Raw genomic sequence first — 23,870 nt, 5'->3', positions numbered from 1 at the left:
CTGTTTCTCCTCCATAGTGTTTTAGATATTGAAAGGTAATTAATATGACCTGTTAAATGCTACTGTTGTTATTGCTATTACTATTTGTGTGTGTGTGCGTGTGCGCACGTGTGTGTGTGTGTGTGTGTGTGTGTGTGTGTTGGCACAGTGCATGCTTTGATCTTTGTCACTATTACTAACTTTCTTACAACGCAAGCACTATTATGTCAGTAACTGGTTTCAGATTGCCTTTAATTGGCTGAATTCAAATTTCATATATGGTTTCATCTCTTTCACATTTTATACTCAAGGTATTTCTGGGTCCCCAAACCTTCCTAAGGCAAAAAGGATAGAGTTTGGGGACTGTGTTTAGGATTTAACTTTCAGAAGAGCCATTAACAAGTACTTCCACTAGGGGGTGAGCAAGGAAAGAGAGAGGGAAGGAACAGAGTTGGGCCAAGTCTTCTAGAGAGAGCTAACGAAGTTCAACAGCATCATAACTGGATCTGAAGTAAGTTTCTATCTGTGGCACTATCAGGGCCTCCTACTCCACAGTCAGGTGTTTCTGCTAAAGAAACTAAACAACAAGAAACACAAAGGGAAGCAAGAGGAGAAGGAAGGAAAGGATGCACAGGTGAACAGAAAAGACCGGGAGGGTGTGCAAAAGAACCCAGTGGTCACAGCTCCAAGTCAGCTATTGTGTTCTCAGGGCAGAGTTTAGGAAAGGGGCGGGGAGAAAGAAAGAGAGATGAGAAAGGGGAAGAAAAGGGGGTGGAGGATGTGAGACTGGGTTAGAGAAATGAAAAAGAGCAAGCCCTGTTGGTGATACTTAGCACATTCTTCCTGAGCACAGCACACCCTCCTTGTGCAAGAACCCAGAGCCCCAGCTGCTAAAGACTGAGGGTTGCAGAGGAACTGCAGAGAGTCCAGCAAGCCATGGTGAGCCTTCCAGCCTATGAGATCTCTAGATATTCAAATGTTTCCTGGGGCTTGAAGAGGCAGGTGGCAAGGGGTTTTAAGAAAGAGAGAAACAAGTAATCAAACAAACAAAAAACCTTGTTTTCTCAAAGAGATGACTCTAGACTGTTTCTTGTTGATTCCTTCCATTGGTGTTTGTGCTGAGGAGATGCTGGAAGAGGTACTACTGAGATTATGACTTCTCAGTGACACAGAGTGGCTACCTGAGAAGTGATACAAGCAAAACTAACTACAGCCTTAAGATGTGCAGAAAAATTCATGGATTCATTGTTTGGGCTATTCAGAATTTATTGCTTCTTTCTTGGAGAAAAGAATTGCTTTCCTTTTCTGGTGCCTATTACTCATATATGAATCCATCATGACCTAGTGTGATAAGACAGCAAATTTGAACATCATTAGTCCATTAAACACCAACTAACATTAAAAACATGCGCTCAAAATAGTGTTTAGTTTGATTTAAAGCTCAGCCCAAAAGCACATAGAAAGGTTACTAAAATATAGAAAAACATCCCAGCAATATGATCAACAGCTTGGGACTTAAACATGGAGACAAAATGAAATAAAACAGTGCAGCATCTGGGAGTGAACTTGTTGCCATTGTTCTCAGCTGTGTTCTCCTAATATTTTACCTTGAATAATGCACTGGGCTGCTAAGCTTTATGTTTTATTTTAAGAAAATTGTGGGGCACTGCCTTAAGGGAATCTAAGTTTGTAGTTCAGAGTTTAAATAACATGTTCCCTTTCATTTACAGGTGTTTCCATGGAGATGCCAGAGTACTCGGTGGGGCTCATGGAGCATCCTCAAGCTGTGTGTCTGGACAGTGCTCTGTTGTGGTATGTCATTCGTATTCTGCTAAGCTTTTATACCTTGTGATTATTCTTTGCTTAATATTCATTGAGAGTATATAATCCAGTGGAAAATAATCAGATAGATGGCTATTGATTCTTTTAAAGACTCTGTTTTTCCTCTGACCTTCAACAGTTCTCTGAGCCCTGAATACCGGCCTTACACGCCACATTCTCTAGTGAAGGACACAAATCTTGAGAACCACACAATGGCCTTCCACTATGAAGGAATGCAGCTGAGAAACCTCAGATAATACACTTACTGCTGGAACACTTGCTTTACACTCTATTTTCTATTAGTAGCTTGCTGTGCACCAAATGAGCTTCTATGGTTATAGCATGGGTTGCTTGGGGGCTTGGTTTTAGTTTCTGTTTGGGGGGCTTTTTGTCTTTCTACTGATCATACATGTTTTATGTTTAAGCCTTAGAGACTCTTCATCGACAAATCTGAACTTTTAAAACCATGGCTTAAGAAACTCATGACTCTGTCTTCCCTAACTTGGATTTTCAGCTCAGAACAAGTGAACACATACTGTTTTTGTTTTGTTAATTTTTCTTTACTTTTTAGAGTTTTATGCATGTACAATAAAATATGATCATATTTATATGCCCTTTCCCCTTCAACTCCCCATACCATGTCCCTCCCAAGACGCCCCTCCTAACTTCCTGTCTTTATTTTTTTCTTCCCTTTTTTGATACCCATATATTCATGGATGTGATCCATCCACCGGGGCATGGGAAACCTAGCCGAGTCCACTTCCCCAGCAAGAATGATGTCCCCCCACCCCCAGCAACTATGAATTGCCAATGGCTCCTCAGTAAGGGGTGGGGCCTGGAGATCCTCTATCCCATCTATGCTGATGGGTGCATTAACCACATCATGTCCAGGAGACAGCATTTCACAGTATCCATCCCCATTCTCTGGCTCTTACTTGTGTCTCTTCTGCAATGAGCCTTGATGGTTGTGGGGTTAATATAGATGTCTCATTTAGGGCTGAGCACTGAGTTTCTTATTCCCAGAATATAACAGCTATGCACCCCTCTATTGACTGCTATCTACTTTAAAAAGAAATTTCTCTGACCCAGGTTGAGAGCAGCTCAGGACTAAGGGTATAAACATGAGCATAAACATTTAGAAGGCAGTTTTGGTATTTCCCTGTAGTACTCGCCTTATAAAATAAAAACTCAATGAGCTGATGGCTGTGAAATCTTTTATCTTACTGTAAAATCTTATTTCACAGAGATCAGACCATACTTAGAAGGTCAATATTCTCATGATCATTGTGTACAATTATGTTTTGTATTTGATTTCTTTAAAGCCCTCATGTTTGAACCCCCATGTTTATTGAACACCATTCTTTGAGTATCTTTGAATGTAGGACACAAACTTTGTGTCCTTGCATTATTTTTATATACATTGTTCTTTCTTTACAATGAGTTTAGATGCACAACAATTTAACAGTGTATTGAGGCTTTCCCAATAGCAGCCTATTCTACAATAAAGCACTACATTTTTATGTGACAAGAAAGTATTTAAAATTATGTCATTGTTCTTCCTGATCCTATTTTACTTCACCTAGCAGAGAAATTTCACATGTGTACTGTGTTAGCAGTAATAAATATTGGCCTTTAGGAAGTTATCCCAGGATTTAGAAAGCATAGCGTGAATTTTAAAGCTGTTAGTGACACCATTTCTAAAGTATGCTGGATAAATTACACTTGAAAGAATTTTGAGAAAGAACTTTCATTAAAATAAAACTACAAAGATATATTTATGTATAGTAGTCCTTGAGTATGCTCCAAGTCTGCCAGTGCCTAATACTGTGACCCTGAGATGTGCACCTGCTCTTTTGGAGTCTTGTTTCTACATGTCTGAGTGATGGGCAGCCTGCATCCGTGCCTAGTCCTAGAACACCCTATGAGTCCTCACATTGTCTTGTGTTTTTCAGACTTCCTGGCGCACCATGGAACTCACTGTTGGACATACCACTATTCTAAAAAATCCATGAACTGGGAAAATGCTAGAAAGTTCTGCAAGGAAAACTACACAGATCTAGTGGCCATACAAAACAAGAGAGAAATTGAGTATTTGGAGAAGACATTGCCCAAAAACCCTAGTTACTACTGGATAGGAATCCGGAAAATTGGAAGCACATGGACATGGGTGGGAACCAACAAGCCTCTCACTAAAGAAGCAGAGAACTGGGGAGCTGGAGAGCCCAACAATAAGAAGTCCAAGGAGGACTGTGTAGAGATCTATATCAAGAGGGAAAAAGACTCTGGGAAATGGAACGACGATGCCTGCCACAAGCGAAAGGCAGCTCTCTGCTACACAGGTGAGCAGTGACTAGACTCCCATCCATCTCTGACTCAGGAGGACCAAAGTTAAAATGATCAGACTCATTACCCAGAAACTGCTAGTTCACTCTGAAAAAAAAAATCCCAAATAGACGTTAAGCATAGCACTTCTGGGTATTTTGTGTGTAACAAAATGTGCTCAACAACTAGGTCAAGTTCTATCCAGGTTGCCAGTATGTTATGTGGGAAATAGGGTTAGACAGCCTGTGTCCTGGTGACAGGCAGGAAGACGGTGCTGAGAGCTGGGTGGTTTTTCAAGGTCTTCTGCTAACACCTCCAAAATCATATAAAGTGTTACTATGAGTTAATTCATTCTAAAACCCAATAAATATCTATGCCAAATGGCTAGACTAGCCCATAAATAAAAATTTTAGCATGCACTATAATGCAAAAAAATATTGTTGAATACTTAAGCAAATCTTTCTTGTGTGAGGAAGGGACTATGGATGGGATCCCACTAAAATGTCTTTGTCTAATCTGCTTATAGCCTCTTGCCAGTCAGGGTCTTGCAGTGGCCATGGAGAATGCGTGGAAACCATCAACAACCACACCTGCAACTGTGACGAGGGGTTTTATGGGCCCCAGTGTCAGTATGGTAAGCCTCCTCCTTTCTGTTTGTCTGTTTCTTCCTGCCAAAAGTCACCAGAGCCATAGTAGCCTAGGATAGCAACTTGTTGGGACAAAACAATACCGCGGGAACAAAACAATATTGGCCATTCTAAGAAATGGGAAGTTCTGAACAGAAAGTTGGGTTTTCACAATGTTATCTTCCTGTAAAGATTTCACAAGTCAACATGCAGTTTCAATTTACTTCACACATGTTTTTGAAGTACCACAAGGGACAGGGTGTTAAGATTTGCCCAAGCTGAGCAGATTGCAATAAGAAACCAGGTGTTGTAGATCTCACCTTTCAAGGATGTAGTAATCTAATGAGCTTGCTGGATTAAGTAGAACTCTGAAGTCTGACAGAAACAATTATATTTGTCATTAGGAGAGTGAGGGATCTATCTGGAAGGGCCTCCTGCTCTTCTATAGACAGACATGGTGAGGAACCGTAAAGGAAGAACTCACATATGATACATAGATGATGTCATGGTTATCCTATGCACTAAATCTAACTGCATATTTCTGAATTGTTAAAGATTCTATACTTGTGGGATTTACAGTTAATTAATAGAAATCATGTAAGTCCATTGATCAAAGGTGATATGAACAGCAATAAGCTCGTGGAGGGAGCTCCTAATTAAGTCGCTTGTCCTCTATTTGTGACGAGTGGCTACTCAGTGTCTCGCCACCAACACCGAGGACAATTATCCTAGAAACAACACAGCTCTGCTAGGATCTCCAAGAAAGAGGGGATGGGAAGAGTCATTGGGAGCCTTACGGTGTCTCTCAAAGATGTGGTAGTAGATTGGAAAGGAGAGCATGCGCATGTGCAAAGTCAGAGGCTTGGACTCAGCCAACTACGCCTGAAAGGAGTATTGGATCTTTTAATTGAGGCTGGCTGAGTTTCAAGATGTGTTTGATGTGTCTAACACATACAATGGAAAGTTGTAAGAAGAAAATTAAAGTTTTTGAGGAATAAAGGACTGAAACTCAAATTAATTTCGGTATTAACCACCTGGATTAGATCTGACTAATTCACTTATCCCCAAAGCGGTGACTCTTCCCATACGGTGCAGCTCCACAGTATTATTGGTCCGCCCATCTATTTCACTCCTTTTTCAACCTCGTCTTTTCTTCCTTGCTTCCAAACATATCCTTTTCTGATGTTTTTTAAGTATAACAATTTCTCCTGGGTTCTTCCATCGGTGCTTAGCCAAGGCCATGAACCCTTCGTCTCAGCAGCTATCTTTTCTATTGTTATTCTGACTTTGTTTCTTTCATCAACTTTCCTAAATTTTGCGGATTTCTATCTATATGCTCTTTGGAGTGACAACTCTGTATTCGGCTATGACCTCAACCCATCCCAAGGATGTTGTCTTGGATGTGTTGTACCAGTCAAGTGGCCCCAGCCACTTTTCTTTTGCGGTTTTAACCACATTACATGGAAATGGCATATGAAATGATACTAGTGTGAAACTTTCACCTCCTCCGACACGTGGGTATGATACCCTAATGCCAATTCAATCTTCAAAACTGTCATTGATTTCATAGGGCTGAGAGATGGTTTAGCTGAAGAGCACTGGCTGCTCTTCTAGCAGCCTTGAGTTCTATTCCCAGCATCCACATAGTGGCCCACAGACATCTGTACTCCATTCCAGGGGAGACAATGCCCTCTTCCAGCCTCCTTTGGCTCCAGGCACACAAATAGTGCATGGATACATGTGCTGGCAAAAGACCCATACACGTACAAATCAATAAGATAATTTTTAGTTGTTTTAGTTTCCTGGCACCAGCACAGCGGCATATAACGCACAGAGACTACATTCACCTCCTTTCCCCATCCTACTTCTGCCATTCTCCACTCTTCTTCCCAACCAGTGCCCTTGTTAATTACATATTACAACTTGGGATGTCTCCAGTTTCTCTCCTACGTGTCTACTCCTCTTGCCCTTGTTGTTTCTCTCCTGTTACTGCTGTAGTCCCTAGACGAGCTCCAGAACTTTAAATTACCTCCCTTCGAGTAAGTCAATCATAATGCAGGCAGGCTGACCGATGAAAAATAATCAGAACATACCAGACACATAAGACCGCTCACTAATTTATCTCTATCATTTGTCTTGGTAAAATCTGAGCCCTTTAAGTTGAGGAATGATGCTTGATACATAGCAAGTGCTCACTGAGGGGTGAAGACGATGAGCGCCTTGTCTCGGCTCCTCTCTTCATGTCAGTCTCAACGCTTGGTAGTTTTCTATTTTCCACATGTACTTTGTGTTCTGTTGACTTTGTAGAAGATCTTCTCTCCGATTCTGCTTGTGGACAGCACATCTGATCATCTTTAAAATGCAGTTCAGAGACCATTTCTTCCTAAAATATGTCTTTAGACCCAAATACAGACCAGGAATTATCAAGCAGAGACAAGACTCAAACCCATCTGAATCTCATAGCTCTTTCCAACCCTGCTGCTCTCTCCATTAAAGTGGTCCAGTGCGAGCCATTGAAGGCCCCAGAACTGGGTACCATGGACTGCACTCACCGCTGGGGACACTTCAGCTTCCAATCACAGTGTACTTTCAACTGTTCTGAGGGAACAGAGCTACTTGGGACTGGAGAAGCCCACTGCGGACCGTATGGAAACTGGACATCCCTAGAGCCTGTCTGTCAAGGTGAGTGACTTTAGGTTGGAGAGTTTGCTGTGGCAAGCTTGTGCCTATAATCTGAGAAAACACAGGGGAGTCTTGCCTAGAAGTCTGTCTCTTTTTCTGCTATAAAATTCAACACAACTTTGATTGTGCTTTTCAAAAGTTGTGTTTTTCCTTATTCAAATGAAAGGCAAAACTCCAAAACAAACAAACAAGCAAAAACCAAAGAAAAAAATCATAAGTCTTTAAAGCCACCTGACATTTTATAATGTGACTTATGGCAATGCATTGCAGTTATACTCTATATTTTATTTTTCTCATTGTCATGGCATAAAGCCTTGATGAACCTCTGTTGAATTTTGGTTCTCTCCTTCCAATAACACCCATTTTATGTGGTGCCTTATTTAGCACCAACCCTGTTCCTTCAGGAGTAGTAGAGGTCTTTCTTGGTTGTTTCATTTGGTATGTTTTAGAAGTCGTCATTTATTTGTTTTTCTCCTGTGTAACTCTCAGGAGAATAACAACTGCTGCGAAAAACAAAGGCCATTCTCTCTGTTTCCACTGAAACAGAGTAGGTTTCATCTTTTTTTGGCTGACAAGTTTTGCCACACATTGATGGGGAAAAGACTGGTTGGGTTTGTATGTATAAAGTTCAGGTTGTGCTTTCTACATTTATATTTCTGGTTCTCTAGTTCAATTCTCTAATGAAAACCAAAATCCATCATTGAAATTATAGAACTGAATCAATGTAAGGGATGAATTCTATAAAGTTAAGCCTGCTTAGGGGAATGGGGGTGTCTGTCAAAACTGCTTGAGCAGATGTCACGATCCACGAGAAGGTTGACATCTTTACAATCACCAAGAATGTACCATGGAAGCTCTTACGTCCAAGGCTGTATGGTCTGACATTTCCAGCAGGGTTGGCACAATGCCTTGCTAAGGCAGCAGTTGGGAATGGCTACCTTGTACCACCATGGGCTATCAGTGTCTTGTTGGCTCCACCCCTGACAAATTGTTACTCAATAGCACATTAAGAAAACAATCCTGGAAGCACTGTCAAATGCAATTCGTACAAATTAGAAATTTCTAGGTTCACATGGATGGTTGCAGTGATGAAGTCTGGTAGCTTTGGTCTAAAACTTTTGCCTGGGGGCTGGAGAGAAGGCTCAAGGCTTAAGAGCACTTGTTCCTCCAGCAGACGACCTGGATTGGGTCACAATAGGTGGCTCAGTATCAGCTGTAATTCCAGTCGATACTCCTATGCAGCATATACATACATGCAGGTACTCATGTGCATAAAAGCTAAAAACCAAATGAAACAAAAAGCCTCAAGACTAACAAAGAGATTGAGAGTGGGATTAGAGAGGCTACAGGGGGTGGTTTGAATGTGGTCAAACTACAATCCATACATCGTCTATAGAAATGCCATGATAAAATCCATTACGATACATAATTAGTTTAGGCTAATAAAAGCTTGAAAAATGCCTTTGGTCACAAATACTGGTTTGTCGTTGTGTCGTCACGGAAGTGACTCAGTGCCAGCCACTCACAGCACCTGACCTGGGAGCGATGGAATGCAGTCACCCCCTGGCCAACTTCAGCTTCACTTCTGCCTGTACCTTCACCTGCTCAGAAGGAACCGACTTAATTGGAGAGCGAATAAGTGTCTGCGGGACGGCTGGCGTCTGGTCTAGTCCTCGTCCTCTATGTCAAAGTGAGTAATTGTGCTCGCAAATACCAAGAATTAAAGGTGGAACTGATCGATAGTAGGTGGGAAAATATAATACACAGTTAAATTCCATCTCCCTCAATACATGTGGCCTAAAAAAGAAATTTATATGCATTCATGCGCTATAAAATCCTTGGCTATTCTCAGCCTCTGCTTTTATTATAATTATTTTTTTTTCAGCCTTAACTCTCCTCTTACTTTTAAATCCTTTGTCTACTTATTTCTAGATTATCCATATCTTCAGTTCCACCACAACCTGATTTCTCTGTTAGTCCTTTGAAATGCCTCTTCAAAGGTCACCAATGACTACCTAACTCCCAACACAACGGACAGTAGTTCTCCATTATCCTTAGCTGATTCTTCTAAATCTATCTGTGCATGAGAAGAACCATGTCTTCCTCATCTTTGTGTATATACTCCCTAACAGAGTAGAAAAAGACAAGATCTCCTGAGTAAATTGGGAGCATGGGGACCTTGGGGGAGGGTTGAAGGGGAGGGGAGAGGCAGAGAGGGGAGCAGAGAAAAATGTAGAGCTCAATAAAATAAAAAATGCTAAAATAACGGTGCATTAAATCAGCTTATGAAATGGCAGCTACCAGTGTCTGCCCTGATACCATCTGCACAGAGTACAGAAATGATAGGCCCCGAAGAAGCTGTCAAGGAAGATCTCAGGGTGTTTAGTGTACAGTGGGGTGGGTGTGGGCAGGGAGGGGCAAAGCAGAGGTGCAGCAAGGCTGTGTGCTAGGCTCACTAAGTACATTTCCTTTTAACTCGACTGAGTTTTCATTTCCTCATCTTTCGCAAGCCAACAGTTGCCAATATATAAAAGCAGATTCCTTCACCTGGAGGCATCAGAAGACAGACTTTTTTTTTTTCAGATAAATATTCTTTTCAAAAAAAGGCTATAAACAAGACTAGTTTGCATTTGCAAAGGGATATGTAGAGGTGTCCTCTTAATTTATTTGGATGGAAATGAAGGGAAGTGGTACAAGTGTATCCCTTTAGATCATTGCAGACCATTACATACAGACAGTGTAACATTTTTGCACACCTTCTGTAAATTAAGGAGTTGGAACGGCTTCCTTTGATTGACAAGTTGCCCAGCTCAGATGGCTGACTTCCTTTTCCTTGCAGTTCTATGTTAAATGTCCTAGCCCTTCTCTGGGCTCAGAAGTCAACTTTTAAATGATACCAGGGATAGAACATCACTGTAATTACTTCTTGTCAGTGATTTTAGACTCCTCTCCAGGAATTCCATGCACTGCAGATCTGAGAACTGTGCTCTTGTAAGCACTAGGCTAGAGGTGAGCCCTGTCGCATACCCATCATGGACTTTCTGCGCTACTTTCCTCATCTGAGGTAGATGTTATCACTGCGGGACTTTCAGGAGAGCAAAATGACAAATATCATGAGCTGGACTATGGGAATAATGATTTGGTCTCATAGCATATGCTTTTCTGACTCTTCTTTCAGAGACAGACAGAAGTTTCTCAAAGATCAAGGAAGGCGACTATAACCCCCTCTTCATTCCGGTGGCTGTCACAGTTACTGCATTCTCGGGGCTGGCATTTATCATTTGGCTGGCAAGGAGGTTAAAAAGAGGTAGGTGCGCTCAATAACATCAAAGTAAAAACAATGTTAAAGTGGAAAGAGAAGAGAAAGAAACCCCACAGGAAATAAAGTGCAAGAGGTTTAGCTGAAGCAGGTGCCAAGCAACTTCTATGCTCGGTAGGCAGACGTCCCTGGAGACCCTGAACTTGATATACATATTTATTTAAAAGAGCCAGCCAATGGTTCACACCTCATGAAGGCTTGCTATGAGGAGCTTGCTAGATGAGACATTGTAATGGTTCTTTGGTCCTATAGCTGTTTGAAGAGAGGATGCATTTGCCACTGTCTTCCAGGACCCTGGATGACTTTGATCTTAGCACTACAGTATCATTGGGAAGTAAATCTATTATTATCTAAGGTTTTTTTTAAACATCTGATCTCCTTGAGAGTCACATAACGGTCTGGGTATTGACACGTGGAAGTTGTATTGCCCTTGGAAGAAATGCTTGTGGATTCTCTCTAGAATCTCTTCACTGAGGCTGGAACCTAGTATAATATATATTGTGGAAAGAAGACAGAAAGTTGGGGAAAAAAGAAAAGGGGAAAAGCTTCCTCAAAACTTTATTCTTTGTCACCCCACCAGGAAATAGATGGAACACTACACAAGAACACGACATTCTTCCTTTGGCCCCCTTTCTCTCTTCTGAATATTCTTTTGCCTTCAGGTGAGATCAGTATACCAGCCATAGGCCCACAGTCTGCAGCAGGCTTTGGGTGTTGACTGCCACCTTTGTCCAAGTTCATCCAACAGATCTATTCAAAACTGTAAAATGCATAGACCCCTGCAGCTTTAGAGATCCCCGGTATTAAGGTCAGGGGCTATGAATGACCTTAAGGCAATTGCTGACTCCTATGCACTTCTTCCTGTGATGTAAGCTGATGGCCACTTATGTTTCCCTTCCACTGGAGCCATTAGTGTATATTTTATTACACAGCCCATGTGACCTGGCAATGAAAGAAATATTACCTACGGGTCTCTAACAGCCTTCCGCTATGATTTGATCTTCTGTCCAAATTTAAAAATAGGAGGAGGTAGACTCATTTTCCACCAATCTGTAAAGACAAGGGAGAGTGCACTATCTGTGTACAAGGATGCCACTAACTATAATGTGTCACACTGGACAGTTTAAACATCTCTTCTGCTGATAGAAATTCCATGTGTTCTGATACTGCTACCACACAAGACTATTCTAAGTACTGACTACAGCGCCAGCACAAAATAAAGAATGACATTTTTCTTTCACCACTGGTTAGTCTTTCACCGAGGTGTCAAACCTCACTTTGACTGTCTGGCCGCCTTGAATGGAGAACAAGATAGCCATTCATTACACATGCTCCCTGAAAAGGTGGCTATTAGCTCAATAACTCCAAGGGCGCTATGTCCTATTAATAAGAAGGGTAATGACACCCCCCCCAAATTCCATCCCTTTCTAGGTGGTTGTAGATACAAAGGAATGGAATCGAAGTCCCATGTGCTTGGTGGGTGCTAGCTAGCTATGGCTGCATTATGTGTGCCATGAGAAGAGCCGTGGGTTGTTTTTAAAGCTTTAACCTTGGAGTCAGTCATTTCTGTACAAGATCTCAAACTGATAACCTGAAAATGGCATGCCCCTGCTGTGGGAATCAGAGTGGGGCAAACAGGAAACAGATAACGGGCTCTTGGGCTAGTGACAGTTATGCCACCAAGAGAGTTGCCAGCTCCCAGAGATCACTGGCCCTGGAGGGAAATTCAGGGTAACTATGTTGTCTTCAATAGCCTTCAGCTGTCAAACATCTACAGATCTCTCCAGCTTGCAAGTGAATGACTTTGTCCTCCAAAATTTTTAGCTGTAAGTTGGCTCTTTACAACATGAATAGTATCCCTTTCTTCCCCCTGGAGAGACACTGGTAGAATTGGTAGCTTGGCTACCAAGTAAAACCCATAGAGATCAAACAGACACATCTGTAAGAATCATAGTGAAAATAATGATTCTGTAATTATGTATTATTACATACATGTTATAGTTTTATTTGGGTTAATCAAACGGGAAAGGGGGACAGGGGGCGATTCAGAGTGTGAGAGCCAATGAAAGGAGCAAACTCTGTTCTTTCAGAGGGATCCTATGAACCCGGTGCAAGGCTGCCCATGCCCTAAGCATCTTGGGGTCTAGTTAGCCATTAGCTCTCTTTTCCTGGGTCCATAAACAAGTGCTCTGGCTGTGGGCTCAGCTGAAACACTCAGTACTCCTAAACTTTCTCATTCTCCAAGGCGATGACATTTTTAGGCCAAACTCTAAAACTGTTCATTAGCAGCAGCTTGAGTCAGAGGTGCCTCTTCCACCCTAAATTGAACCCCCCAAAGTGTCTGCCTTTGGGTTCATTAGGCTGTTTGTTACTCGGTTGTAAGAGTTTTCCATCTGACCCAACACACAGGGTGACTCCAGTACACGAAACTGAACACAGTCTCCCTTAGTTCTCCTTTCTTCGAAGACACTCCCTCAGTAGAACCAGGCACTTCCTCAGCAGGACAAGACACCCCCTCAGCAGGACAAGACACCCCCTCAGCAGGACAAGACACCCCCTCAGTAGGAACAGGTTTTGTTTATCTGTTGTCATTGTTTTCATTGCTGCTAAAAAAAAAAATCTGTGAAGATGAACAAATGGACTTGAACTTGATTGTCCCTAATCCATGTATTTGGTCCATATCATCTGAAAGCTAAATTTTGAAAGAAAAGTTTTTCAATATTATTTTCTAGAACTTAAAATGTATTTTAAAGAGCAATTGGAGTATTGCCTTGGCCTAAACATTGTAAATACCTCTTCTTTAACTAACCCATCAAGAAAGCTAAAATCTGTGTGGGGCAGTTCTAGAATACTAGCTTACAGTCACAGAAATACATAAAATCCATCCCCTTTTTTCCTCAGAGAGCATTCTTTCTAATTTTTCCCTTGTCTTTCTGACAGACATTAGTTCATCAGACCATTAAGTAATCAATCTTTACTTTTTTCTCCACTAAAAAGAATGTGATTCGGTTCACAAAATACATTTGATGCAGTCAACCAAAATTACCCAAACAGTAAGGAGAAGAAAAACCCAACCGAGTAAGCAAAACTAAGTTGGAACCCAGGCTCACGTTAGCACACAAATGTGTGTCATGGAGTCCTATCCACTTGACAGAAGTGACTTTCAGATCTAGCTCCCATGCAAGCCCATCAAAAGAGAAAGCAGATGAATTGATGAGATATGAATTATACATATGATTGCATAAGTAGATGAAAACACATTAGTTACTCACGTTAGGCTGCACGGTTCCCACTGATTTCTACTAACTAACCAGACCAGAGTAAAATTCTCAGGATACCCTTAAGAGAAGCTGAGCAACATCAACCCATTTGTTTCCAGGGTTGGGACCTAAGTCCTTTAGGAAGGGGATGGAGGCAGAATGAAATGTAATAGAAACTTACGAATGGGACACTGGGCGTGATCAGGAAGGAATTCAGCCCAGGCTCTGGCTTCGTGAGCAGCACGGCAGGTGGAATGGAGTCCCAAGAAGCACCTGCGTCATACTGCAGCACCAAATGCTCGCTGGTACCCAGAGCCACTTAGTCACACGTGGATGCCCCTTAGCAAATTCATAACACACTTCAAAAGAGAGTCATAGGGATGGCACAGCCTTTACTTTCAAAATTAAAATGGCCTACTTTTAATGATACCATTTTCTATTCTCTCTTTTGTTTTTAGGCAAGAATCTCAGAAAAGGTAAGTATTTCAATGAAGAGTCCCATATACATTTCTCTCTGTTTTCCAGAGGGTGTTTTCTGTTATAGATAGAAAAGCCCATGGTAGTTATTTACACAGGGGTCTCATACCAATGGCATCTCCAGGTAAGGTAGTTGAGCACTGGCTTCCATTAAAAACTTTACGTTTTTGATGCTAGTGGAAATTAAATAAATGGATGTACAAATATGTCTATCAAGAAAAGAGATTTCATATGATGGGAATGTTTCCTGGTTGTCTCTGAGTTTTCCTTGAGGGTTAGAAGCACACTGTTATGTTTCTTCTTGTCTTAGTATACAGGACCAGCATCTAAATAGGTGAGAAACAATCTAAATTCAATGAGCATTGTCCAATAACTAACATTTCTGTAAAAAGGGGACTGCCCAGCCACAGGCCCTTATACTTAACACGAAAGGGGTGGACTGGCTACTGCTCTAATAAGCACCGGCCTTCAGAAATGAGGAGGGAAAGCTGTGGAATGTGAAATCTACTCACCTACCTAAAGAAGCATTTGCCCCAGTTTTGTTCTCAATGTTATAGTTCTTTCATTAGACTAATAGACAGCAATAGAGTGTAGATACTGAAGGAAAAATACAGACACGTGGAAGTGCCTGGCCTACCTGGTAGGAAGGAAGAAAAGGAAGATGAAAAGAGGTGGCCAGAGACACAGACGGGGATGACTGAAGAATAACTGGGGATCACAGATACTAAGGAAAGACAAAAGTGGAAAGTCTTATTAAATTCATACAGAAGAACTGTCCAATTTCCACTGGTTTGCATTAAGACTTGGTGGGAAGGCCATTTTCACTGCATAGAACAGACAGAAGTCAGTCTGCGGAAGGGATGGGGACATCAATCAGGTGGAGGCAGAATGTGTTCTGCTTCTTTAAATTTGCCACGAAGAAGGGGGAGAGTGATTGCGGTGGGGACCGGGACCAGTGAGGCTTCTTACTCTGTAATTATGTGGATGGAGTCCTATGTAAGAAAATGGGTCTCTTTGGTGGAACTGGTCTCCTATCTCTGTAGCAGGAAACCCACAGGATGTAAGATTTCTTGTGTTCCACACCCACTGAGTGAAAGTCTGCTGGTACATTCTATCTACCCAGAGTGGTGGTGTTCTGGCCACAGAAAACACCTGCTGTGATAGCTACAGCACAAAAGTAGTGTGTTTCATTTCAAGGATTGGGAGGGCCAGCTGAAGATGCTGACCAAAAATAGCATAAAATTAGTTACCAATTGTTTATTAACAGTTTGTTAACTTTTTTTTACAATTACTCAACTACATAGGTGTTTATTGAACTTTTTTTTTCATATTGGAGAAACAATGCCTAAGTTTTACCGAGACACTCAGAGCAATAATCATTGAACTCCAACCTCGGGGGGAATTATTATCTAACTACGGGGAGTTAAGACAAAAACAAGACAAAAACCAAAGCAGAAGTGCAGAGAGAATAAAAGCCAGGAACAGGATGGTGATGAATTTGTACTGAAGAAAAATCATTGGTCTAAGTGATCACAAAAAATCTGGAAGATTTGGCAGAGTCTGGGAGAGAGAATCAGCAAAAGGTTCAGGATAGGAAATAAACCGAAAGAACAATGGCAAAGTCAGGTGGGTTCTAAAGGCAAACTGGGAGGCCAGGAGTGGAGTTTCCTAGGGGCCCTGGTTTACTGAAGATCCTGTGCAATAGAAGTTGAAAGAAAGGCTGTCTCTCCCTCACACCCCCATGTGTCCAGGGCACTTCACCACCAGTGGCTGCCTCATGACATCTCTCATGGAATTAGCTAAGGTGATTTTTATTCATAAAATTTTAGGCTAGGAGGGATGGAGGACATCATATTGAAATACTATCTTGGTCATTAAGTAAATAACTTACACTGCAGCCGTGAGAAAGTGACAGAGTTTGCAACAATACATACAGATAAAGATAAACCTTTGATCAGATATACTTTTCCTTGTTGACTACTCTTCTGAGTGTTTTAAGTCCCCAAATGATTAAATATTGCTTACAAGTCAGTGTAGGTAGGGAGCATTGCTATCCCTAATTACAGGAAAGAGACAAAAGGAGGGGACAATGGCAGTAGCTTTACAAAAGGGGGGAAGGGAAGTCGTTGAATAAAGGGAGAAGCTGAGATCTGTCGCACACTACATCCAGGGATAATGCCTCTGATGCTTCTAACGCTCAGGCTCCTTGACTTCCAGGTTAGAGTCGTTGGACCAGAGGCCCTCCTCTTCCAGTAATGGTGATTTATTTTCAACACTAAACCATTGTGTGATGGCACTGAGGAAGGGTGGGGGTGGAGAATAATAGGGTGTGTCCTCTAGAGAAGCCAAGGGGAAGATGAATACTATCACACTAAAACACGAATGGATTTTTTTTCTGACTTCGGTTGATTCTCACTGTTCTTTGCACTCACTCCTATTAGTGCCTGACTAATGAATGAATGACTCTTGGGCATTTGTGGTTTTGATTCTTTGCTAGTTATTTTGACTCTTCTGCAAACGGGTTCTGTTTGTCACCTCATTTGGTTTCTAGTTTACTAACTTCTACCTGGGTAAAAGCTACGCCCAAGATACACAGGAAGATATGATGCCAACCCTCAGAGGAGGGTGCCTGTGAGATTCTGCTTTCAGAGACATTTTTATTTTCTACCCTGGCAAGCAAGTCTGCAGCTGCCCTGGGTGGTTTACCCTGACAGTTCATCACGAGACCAGAGCCTCAGAATCTGGTTTCTCCTTTTGCAAGGTGCAAAGACACAGAAATGTGGTTCTCCTCACCCTTTCCAAGAATTGGCACAGCTGAAACACAGAAATACAATGGCACCCATATTCATGAATCTAAATTTACCATCAAGTCTCTAAGTCATGTTCCACCAGAATCTGGCATTTAGAACAAATGCCATTCTTTTCATGGGTTTTCATTTTCTCTGACCTCATGTTCCGTTTGAGCACATATCATCTTCCATGTCCCCACCTCTCCACTGTGATTCAGCACGCAGTGTCCTTCAAATGTTAGATGTGGAAGTTAGCAGTGTTGCAGATCACCAGATGTGATCTGTGGACCAGCAGATGTTCCAGTGTGAGCATCTGTGAGGAGCTTCTTAGAGAATCGGGACTTCCAGGGGAGTCAGAGCTGACATTTAAAGTATTTACTTAGAGGAGAGATGGGGTTGGGGATGGTGCCGAGAGCTGACTCAGCAGCCAGGAGTGTACTGCTCTTGCGGAGAATCCCAAGTTCAGACCTAGCATCTGCACTGGGTGGTTCACAACAGCCTGGATCTCCAACTTGAGGGACTCCCCGACACCCTCTTCTGGCTCAGACAACTTCACTTATACGCACACGTACACACACACACACACCTAAAACAACTCTTTAAAACATTAATTTTGGAGTGGTAATACACGAGGGTGTAAAATATTGCTCTAGTGTCTTTACTCCAGTTGTTTGAAAATATTCCATACCCTGTCCACAATTCCCAAAGGGAAGCAGCTCCTCGCTTCTCTTCTCCATGTTAGTGGCCGTTTACCGCTGCAGACACTTCCGTGTTTGCAGTTTCCTTGCCTCTCTCACCTAAAAATGTTCATCTATATTAGTGACATTTTAATTTTTTTGCCATTGAAAAAATTCTCCTTAGTTTAATTTTTATAATCTCTTGTTTCTGTTTCAGGATGGATGATCCATACTAATTCATCCTCTATGAAAGGAAAAGTCACAAGGTACCAAAAAAAAAAAGTTTGGAAACAACTTCAAATCCTCCCACAAAGATTTTGCACACAGGCATCACCCACAGTGAAGATGAAATGTTTGCTTCAGGGTGTCTGGAGGGATTTCTACGTGATTGACAGCTCCTCTAGCCTCCTCGCTGCTCACTCAGCTCTTGACCCTAGCCTGTAATTTTTGTTTATATAGCTCAGGATTTTGTTATCTTTTCTGTGGAGAGGAGAAGGGTTTGCTCTGGGGTTATAAAGAAGTCTGACCTCAGCTCTTTCCTAACTCCTGTTTCCTACTTCAGTACTGGATCTGATACCAAACAGTGAAAATTTGATACACATGTAACTGAAACGAATTCCTGCACATAGCCCATAAACTATGAAGAAGATGATAAAAAACCGTGCTTTCCACCTCCAAAGAAGGCTGTTTTGTTCAAGTTAGACAAGTGTCATTGCACTGTAGCCTCACTTCCTGTGAGTGGAAGCCACCGTGGCTGCTCACACTCACCTTCCCCGTGCTGGCTAACTTCCACACTAGCATCTCGTAGCCAAGAACAAAATAAAGAAATTCGCTGAACTGACTGTTAGTTTTGAGGTTTCCCTTCTCTTTAGGAGTATCTCTCTAGGTTTCTTTGAGGTCAGTGTTCTGATGACTACTTATTGTTAATAATGACACGACCCACTATCTTGGAACTGTAGGTAATAGATCTCTGATATTATGAAGATGAGTTAAAACAGGAAGAAAGGTTCCTGGGCTCATGCTGGAGTGACACCTTCCCCTTGCCCTAATATCTCCTCCTCAGATACATAAATTCTGTTCTTAAGTTTCAGCACAGCTGCCCTTGACCCCTGCCGCTTCTTTTATAGCTAGCTCTTTAGCTCACCCAACCCACAGGCTTCACTCTGCATGATGCATTTAAATACAGCCCATTTTTAAAACTGTTACTTAGTCTGTTGTTTGTATATGAGAATATATGTTGTCTTCCCCTAAATGACATTGTACATCTCTTGAGGGAAGAGATTGTTCCTAGGTCATTACTTGAATGAATGAAATTTATGCTTGGCAATGCTGAAGCATATATGGGCTTCCTGTATATGACGGTTCTGTTGAGCTTGTCCATATTGGGTTTCATGGTCTAAGTTGATGAGGATGACTGACCAGGTCTCTTCCTCAAGAGGGCACCAGATCTCACTACAGATGGTTGTGAGTCACCACGTGGTTCCTGGGAATTGAACTCAGGACCTTTGGAAGGGCAGGCAGTGCTCTTAACTGTTGGAACACAGTCCATGGATAAAGCTATGTGAGGCGATTTCTGAGAGCTTGTGGGAAAACTCCAAGTACACAAGAGCCCCGTAAGCTCCATCCCTGTATAACATGCATTTGTTCTCAGAATGTGCTCTCATGCCTGTCCTGCTGTAAACAGGAGTGTGTTTATTTCAAATTACCCATCACTTTACTCTTACTATTTAGATGATATTTCCAAGCACAGGTTGTCCTCTTGACTGTATATGGCTTGAACTAATGTAGCCTTGCCCTCAAGACTGTATAAGCCAAAAAAATGTGACCTTCCTAAACTCATGTGACCTCGCCCTCATGACTGCATACTGCCTGAACTCTCACACTGCTCATATGACTTTGCCTAACCCTCAGAAGAGAAATTTCCTGATGCCCTGAATAAAGATGACTATAGCTGAGACTTCAGTCCGCCCCACTTTCAGTCTCCACTCTCCAAGGTTCACGGCGCCCATAGAGCTGTGACAGTAAATGGGTAAAATGCGGTCAACTAGATTAGAAAAGGTCTACAAGTGCCATGGCAAGTATTCAGCCAACTTCAGCACCAGGATTCCAACGGGAAGGCAGTACATTGTAAGAAACCAACTGGAATTGGATGCGGTTGTGCATGCCTTCAATCTCAGCACTTGGGAAGCAAAGACTGAGGTAGGCAGAGCTCTGTGAGCTCAAGGCCAACCTGGTTTACGTAGTGAGTTTCAGGCCATCCAGGGCTACATAGTAAGAGTAAAACAAACAACAAACAAATAAATAAATGGCGAGAACTAACTAAATAAAGAAAAGAAGAAAGAAAAGAAGGAAGGGAGGGGGGAGGGAGGGAGGGAGGGAGGGGGGGAGGGAGGGAGGGAGGGAGGAGGGGAGGAAAAGAAACAGAAAAAGAAACTAGCTGGAAATATTTTTCCTGTTTCGTGGCCAATGCTGCTTTTATGCACATTTCACATCTTGTGAGACTATATTTTTAAACAAGGATTTTTTTCTTTCTTAAAGTCATTTCAGATTCTATCACCATTGCAAAAGACCTTTCATCTTGTGTGCCCCACCAGCAGCTGTCAATCCCATTCATATGGCTTAGGGTGCACCCTTCAGAGAAGTATAGTGTGCAGAGAGCAGACTCATGCTCACAGCCCTGCCTGAGATGCTTCATCACTTAAAACATCAGGGGCAAGGGACCAAAAAGAAAGAGAAGTACAGTCTTCTATTCACGACATAAGGTTAATATGCGATTTTAAGAATTTTATTACAATTGATGAGATAAATCTCCTTCAAGACCGTAGAGTTCATTACCTTGAGAGTTAGTTAATTTGCTTGTAAAATAAGGAAGTCTACCTGTTTACATCATAGCGTTATTGTGATGTTGTGTCAAGGGTTATTGTGAAACTGCTTTGTAAACTGAAACCTTGTTTTGTTTTTGAAAGAAAAAGTTATAGTCAGCCGTATTTGGTTCTGACCTGGGTCTCTGGCTGTCCTGCCTCTGGCTCCTGGTCATCCAGGCAGTGTCAGCCGTGGGCTCCCTCTTGTGGTTTGGACCTCAAGTTGGAGTAGTCGTTGGCCACTCCCACAAGTTTTGTACCACCGTTACCCAAGCACAGCTTGCAGGCAGCACAGATTGTAGGATGAAGGTTGTGTGACTGGGTGGCTGTCCCGGTCCCACTACTAGGAGCCTTGCCTTGTTCTAGAAGATGGCCAGTCCAGGCTCTACATTCCCCTATTGCTAGAAGACTTGCTAAGGTCAATCTTGGAGATTCCAGGGAGTTTTCACTGCACTAGGTTTCTACATCTGCCTCCAAATAACCCGATTCAGGTCATCTTTTCCAGTACTCTCTCCTTTTTTCCTCTCAGCCCCACCTGATCCCTCCTGCTCCCATCCCCACTGGCACTGACAAAATATATTCTATTTCTCCTTCCCTGGGAGATTCATGTGTCCAAACATGACTGACATGAAAAAAAAAAATCAAAGAAATGATTCCTAATGATATCCTGCTATATTCATAGATCTGTGCATGTTGTTATAAGAGGGGCAGAAACTGATGGGAGTGGATGCAGAGACCCACAGGCAGAATGGGGGAATCCCACAGAAGATTGGGAGGAAGGATCGAAGGAGCCAGAGGAGTCTAGGACATCACAAGAACATGGCCCATAGAATCAACTAAACAGGGCTCATAGGGGCTCACAGAGACTAAAGGAACAAACATGGACCTTTATGGGTGTGAGCAAGATCCTCTGCAAACACCTTAGGGTTATGTAGTTTGATGTTCTTGTGGGACTCCCAATAATGGGAGTGGGAATGTCTCTGACTCTTTTGCCTGCACTTAGGACCCTTTTCCTCCTGCTGAGTTGGCTAGTCCAGCCTTGATATGAGGGTTTGTGCCCAGTCTTAATATATCATCTTAGGATATCCCTGGGGGACCTTGCTTTTTTGTTTGTTTGTTTTGTTTTGTTTCTCAGACAGGGTTTCTCTGTAGCTTTGGAGCCTGTCCTGGAACTAGCTTTTGTAGATTAGGCTGGCCTCGAACTCATAGACATCCACCTGCCTCTGCCTCCGGAGTGCTGGGATTAAAGGCGTGTGCCACCACTGCCTGGCTTGTTTTGTTTTTTAAAGGGAAACGGAGAAGTGAAAAGAAATGTTCCTGGAGCCTTTTGCTATGCAGACAAATATCACTGTTTTAAAGAAAAGCAGAGAGAGAAATGTCATCCCAGGGCTTTAAATTTCAAGCTAAAGCTCACGAAGCTTGTACCACAGTTTTTCGGAAAACGAGAGCAAGAGGGGAACAAAAAATCACAGCCACACCTGAAGACAGGCATATCTGATGATTTAAGAGGGGAAAATGGAAGCAGGAGATGCAAGTCATTAAATGTAATTATCCAGGCACAAAGATGATGAGCCAGGAAGGTCCCTAGGAGGCATCCTGAAGCCTTTGTTCTCTGATGAGTGGGAGGGTAGAGAATAGGAGGGAGTCTAGAAAGGAAAAACATAAAACAAAGATTCTGGTTAAATATGGCTTATGCAAATGTCCCCCTTTTCAAAGATCTTGTAGGAAAGTCCCTCCTTTGTTATTTTTCCCCTGCATGAACTTATCTTCTTTATTCTTAATACAGGAGCAAGTCAAGGATGTAGCCCAAATGCCTGTAAATTCACAAAGACAATTGGAGAAGACTGGGAATGGGAAAAGGCCCTAGATCTAAAATGCTCTTCACTATTTGGTTGGCAACCAATACTTCCCACTCCCAAGAAAACGAGTTTTTGCAGTTTCACGAACACAGTTTAGGTAGAGACACTGATACAGACTGGTCAGCCTCGGTCAGGGAGATGGGGAGCCATCAGCAGTTTCGCTTGTGAGGCCCACATTTGCCTGTGAGGTTGGTTTCATGTGGATTTTGGGCACGCAGATAGCAAGCATGTTGAATGAAGGACTGACTTACTCAATTGTACTCTTTGCTCTGGGGTATTTCGTAATCTTCTAGATAAATTAGTTCTCCTTAGAAAGCATATGTCTGTATCAATCACTCCCGGAGTTTTCTCTCATTGATGTGTTTATTAAACCGCAAGGGGGTACTTAACATCTTAATATTTAGAAGTAATTAGAAGAGCTATAGGAACTCACACATGGTCAAGCTGTAGTGTGTGACCTCTTGCATAAGAAGGCTCTTGAGGCTGCTGGTGGTGTATGACTGAGTAGTAACAGCAGCTCTTGAGCAATGCTCCTGATCCCAGGGTAACTGTTTTGAGACATCGACTCTTGCCGATCTGATAGCAATAATAAGCAAGTGTTTTGTGGTTTGTTTTTTAGAAAAAGATTCCTCACCCTCAGAATGCTTAAGGCTTCTTACACCATGCAATTCTTTCAAGGGCTCACTTACGTTCCTCATCGACAGGAGATCTGAGCTTCCCATTTTTACACTACTGACATGAACTTTATCCTCAAACAGTGGACAAGCTGGAGCAGAGGGGCAAGAGTTAAGCAGACCTGGTTAAGTCTTGTAAGACAGCTGCCTGTTCTAGCATCCCACCTCACCATCACAGATAACTGTCCATCCTGCAAGGTCTGCTTCTTCTAGGATTCAAGAGGAATTGTGAGTCCAAGTGAGGAATCGATGCTTTTTTAGCAAAAGTAGCACGTGCCTAGTTCAGACCTAGGCTTGCCGGGCAGTGATGGCACATGCCTTTAATCCCAGCACTCAGGAGGAAGAGGCAGGTGGATCTCTATGAGTTCGAGGTCAGCTAGCTTGTAAGAGCTAGTTCCAGGACAGGCTCCAAAGCTACAGAGAAACTCTGTGTCAAAAAACAAAAACAAAAACATAAAAACAGACCTAGGCTTATTTTCAGTGCTGAGATTCTTCATCCGTAGGGTAGCATTATGAACAGATGG

General features: G+C 42.3%; 1 protein-coding gene across 1 annotated transcript; it reads left to right on the top strand.

The window, feature by feature from the left end:
* The first annotated feature begins 785 nt into the window (after positions 1-785).
* Positions 786-18,495, top strand: Sell (selectin L). Its single transcript, XM_038350133.1, has 9 exons — positions 786-918; positions 1,710-1,791; positions 3,753-4,139; positions 4,649-4,756; positions 7,245-7,430; positions 8,935-9,120; positions 10,609-10,737; positions 11,330-14,485; positions 18,170-18,495. The coding sequence occupies exons 1-8, from the start codon at positions 916-918 to the stop codon at positions 11,413-11,415; spliced, it is 1,167 nt and encodes a 388-aa protein (XP_038206061.1). The 5' UTR covers positions 786-915; the 3' UTR covers positions 11,416-14,485; positions 18,170-18,495.
* The last annotated feature ends 5,375 nt before the right edge of the window (positions 18,496-23,870 follow it).

Source organism: Arvicola amphibius, chromosome 12 (assembly GCF_903992535.2).
Source record: "Arvicola amphibius chromosome 12, mArvAmp1.2, whole genome shotgun sequence".
In the NCBI taxonomy this organism is placed as follows: domain Eukaryota; kingdom Metazoa; phylum Chordata; class Mammalia; order Rodentia; family Cricetidae; genus Arvicola; species Arvicola amphibius.
This window is presented reverse-complemented; position numbering and strand designations above follow the sequence as displayed.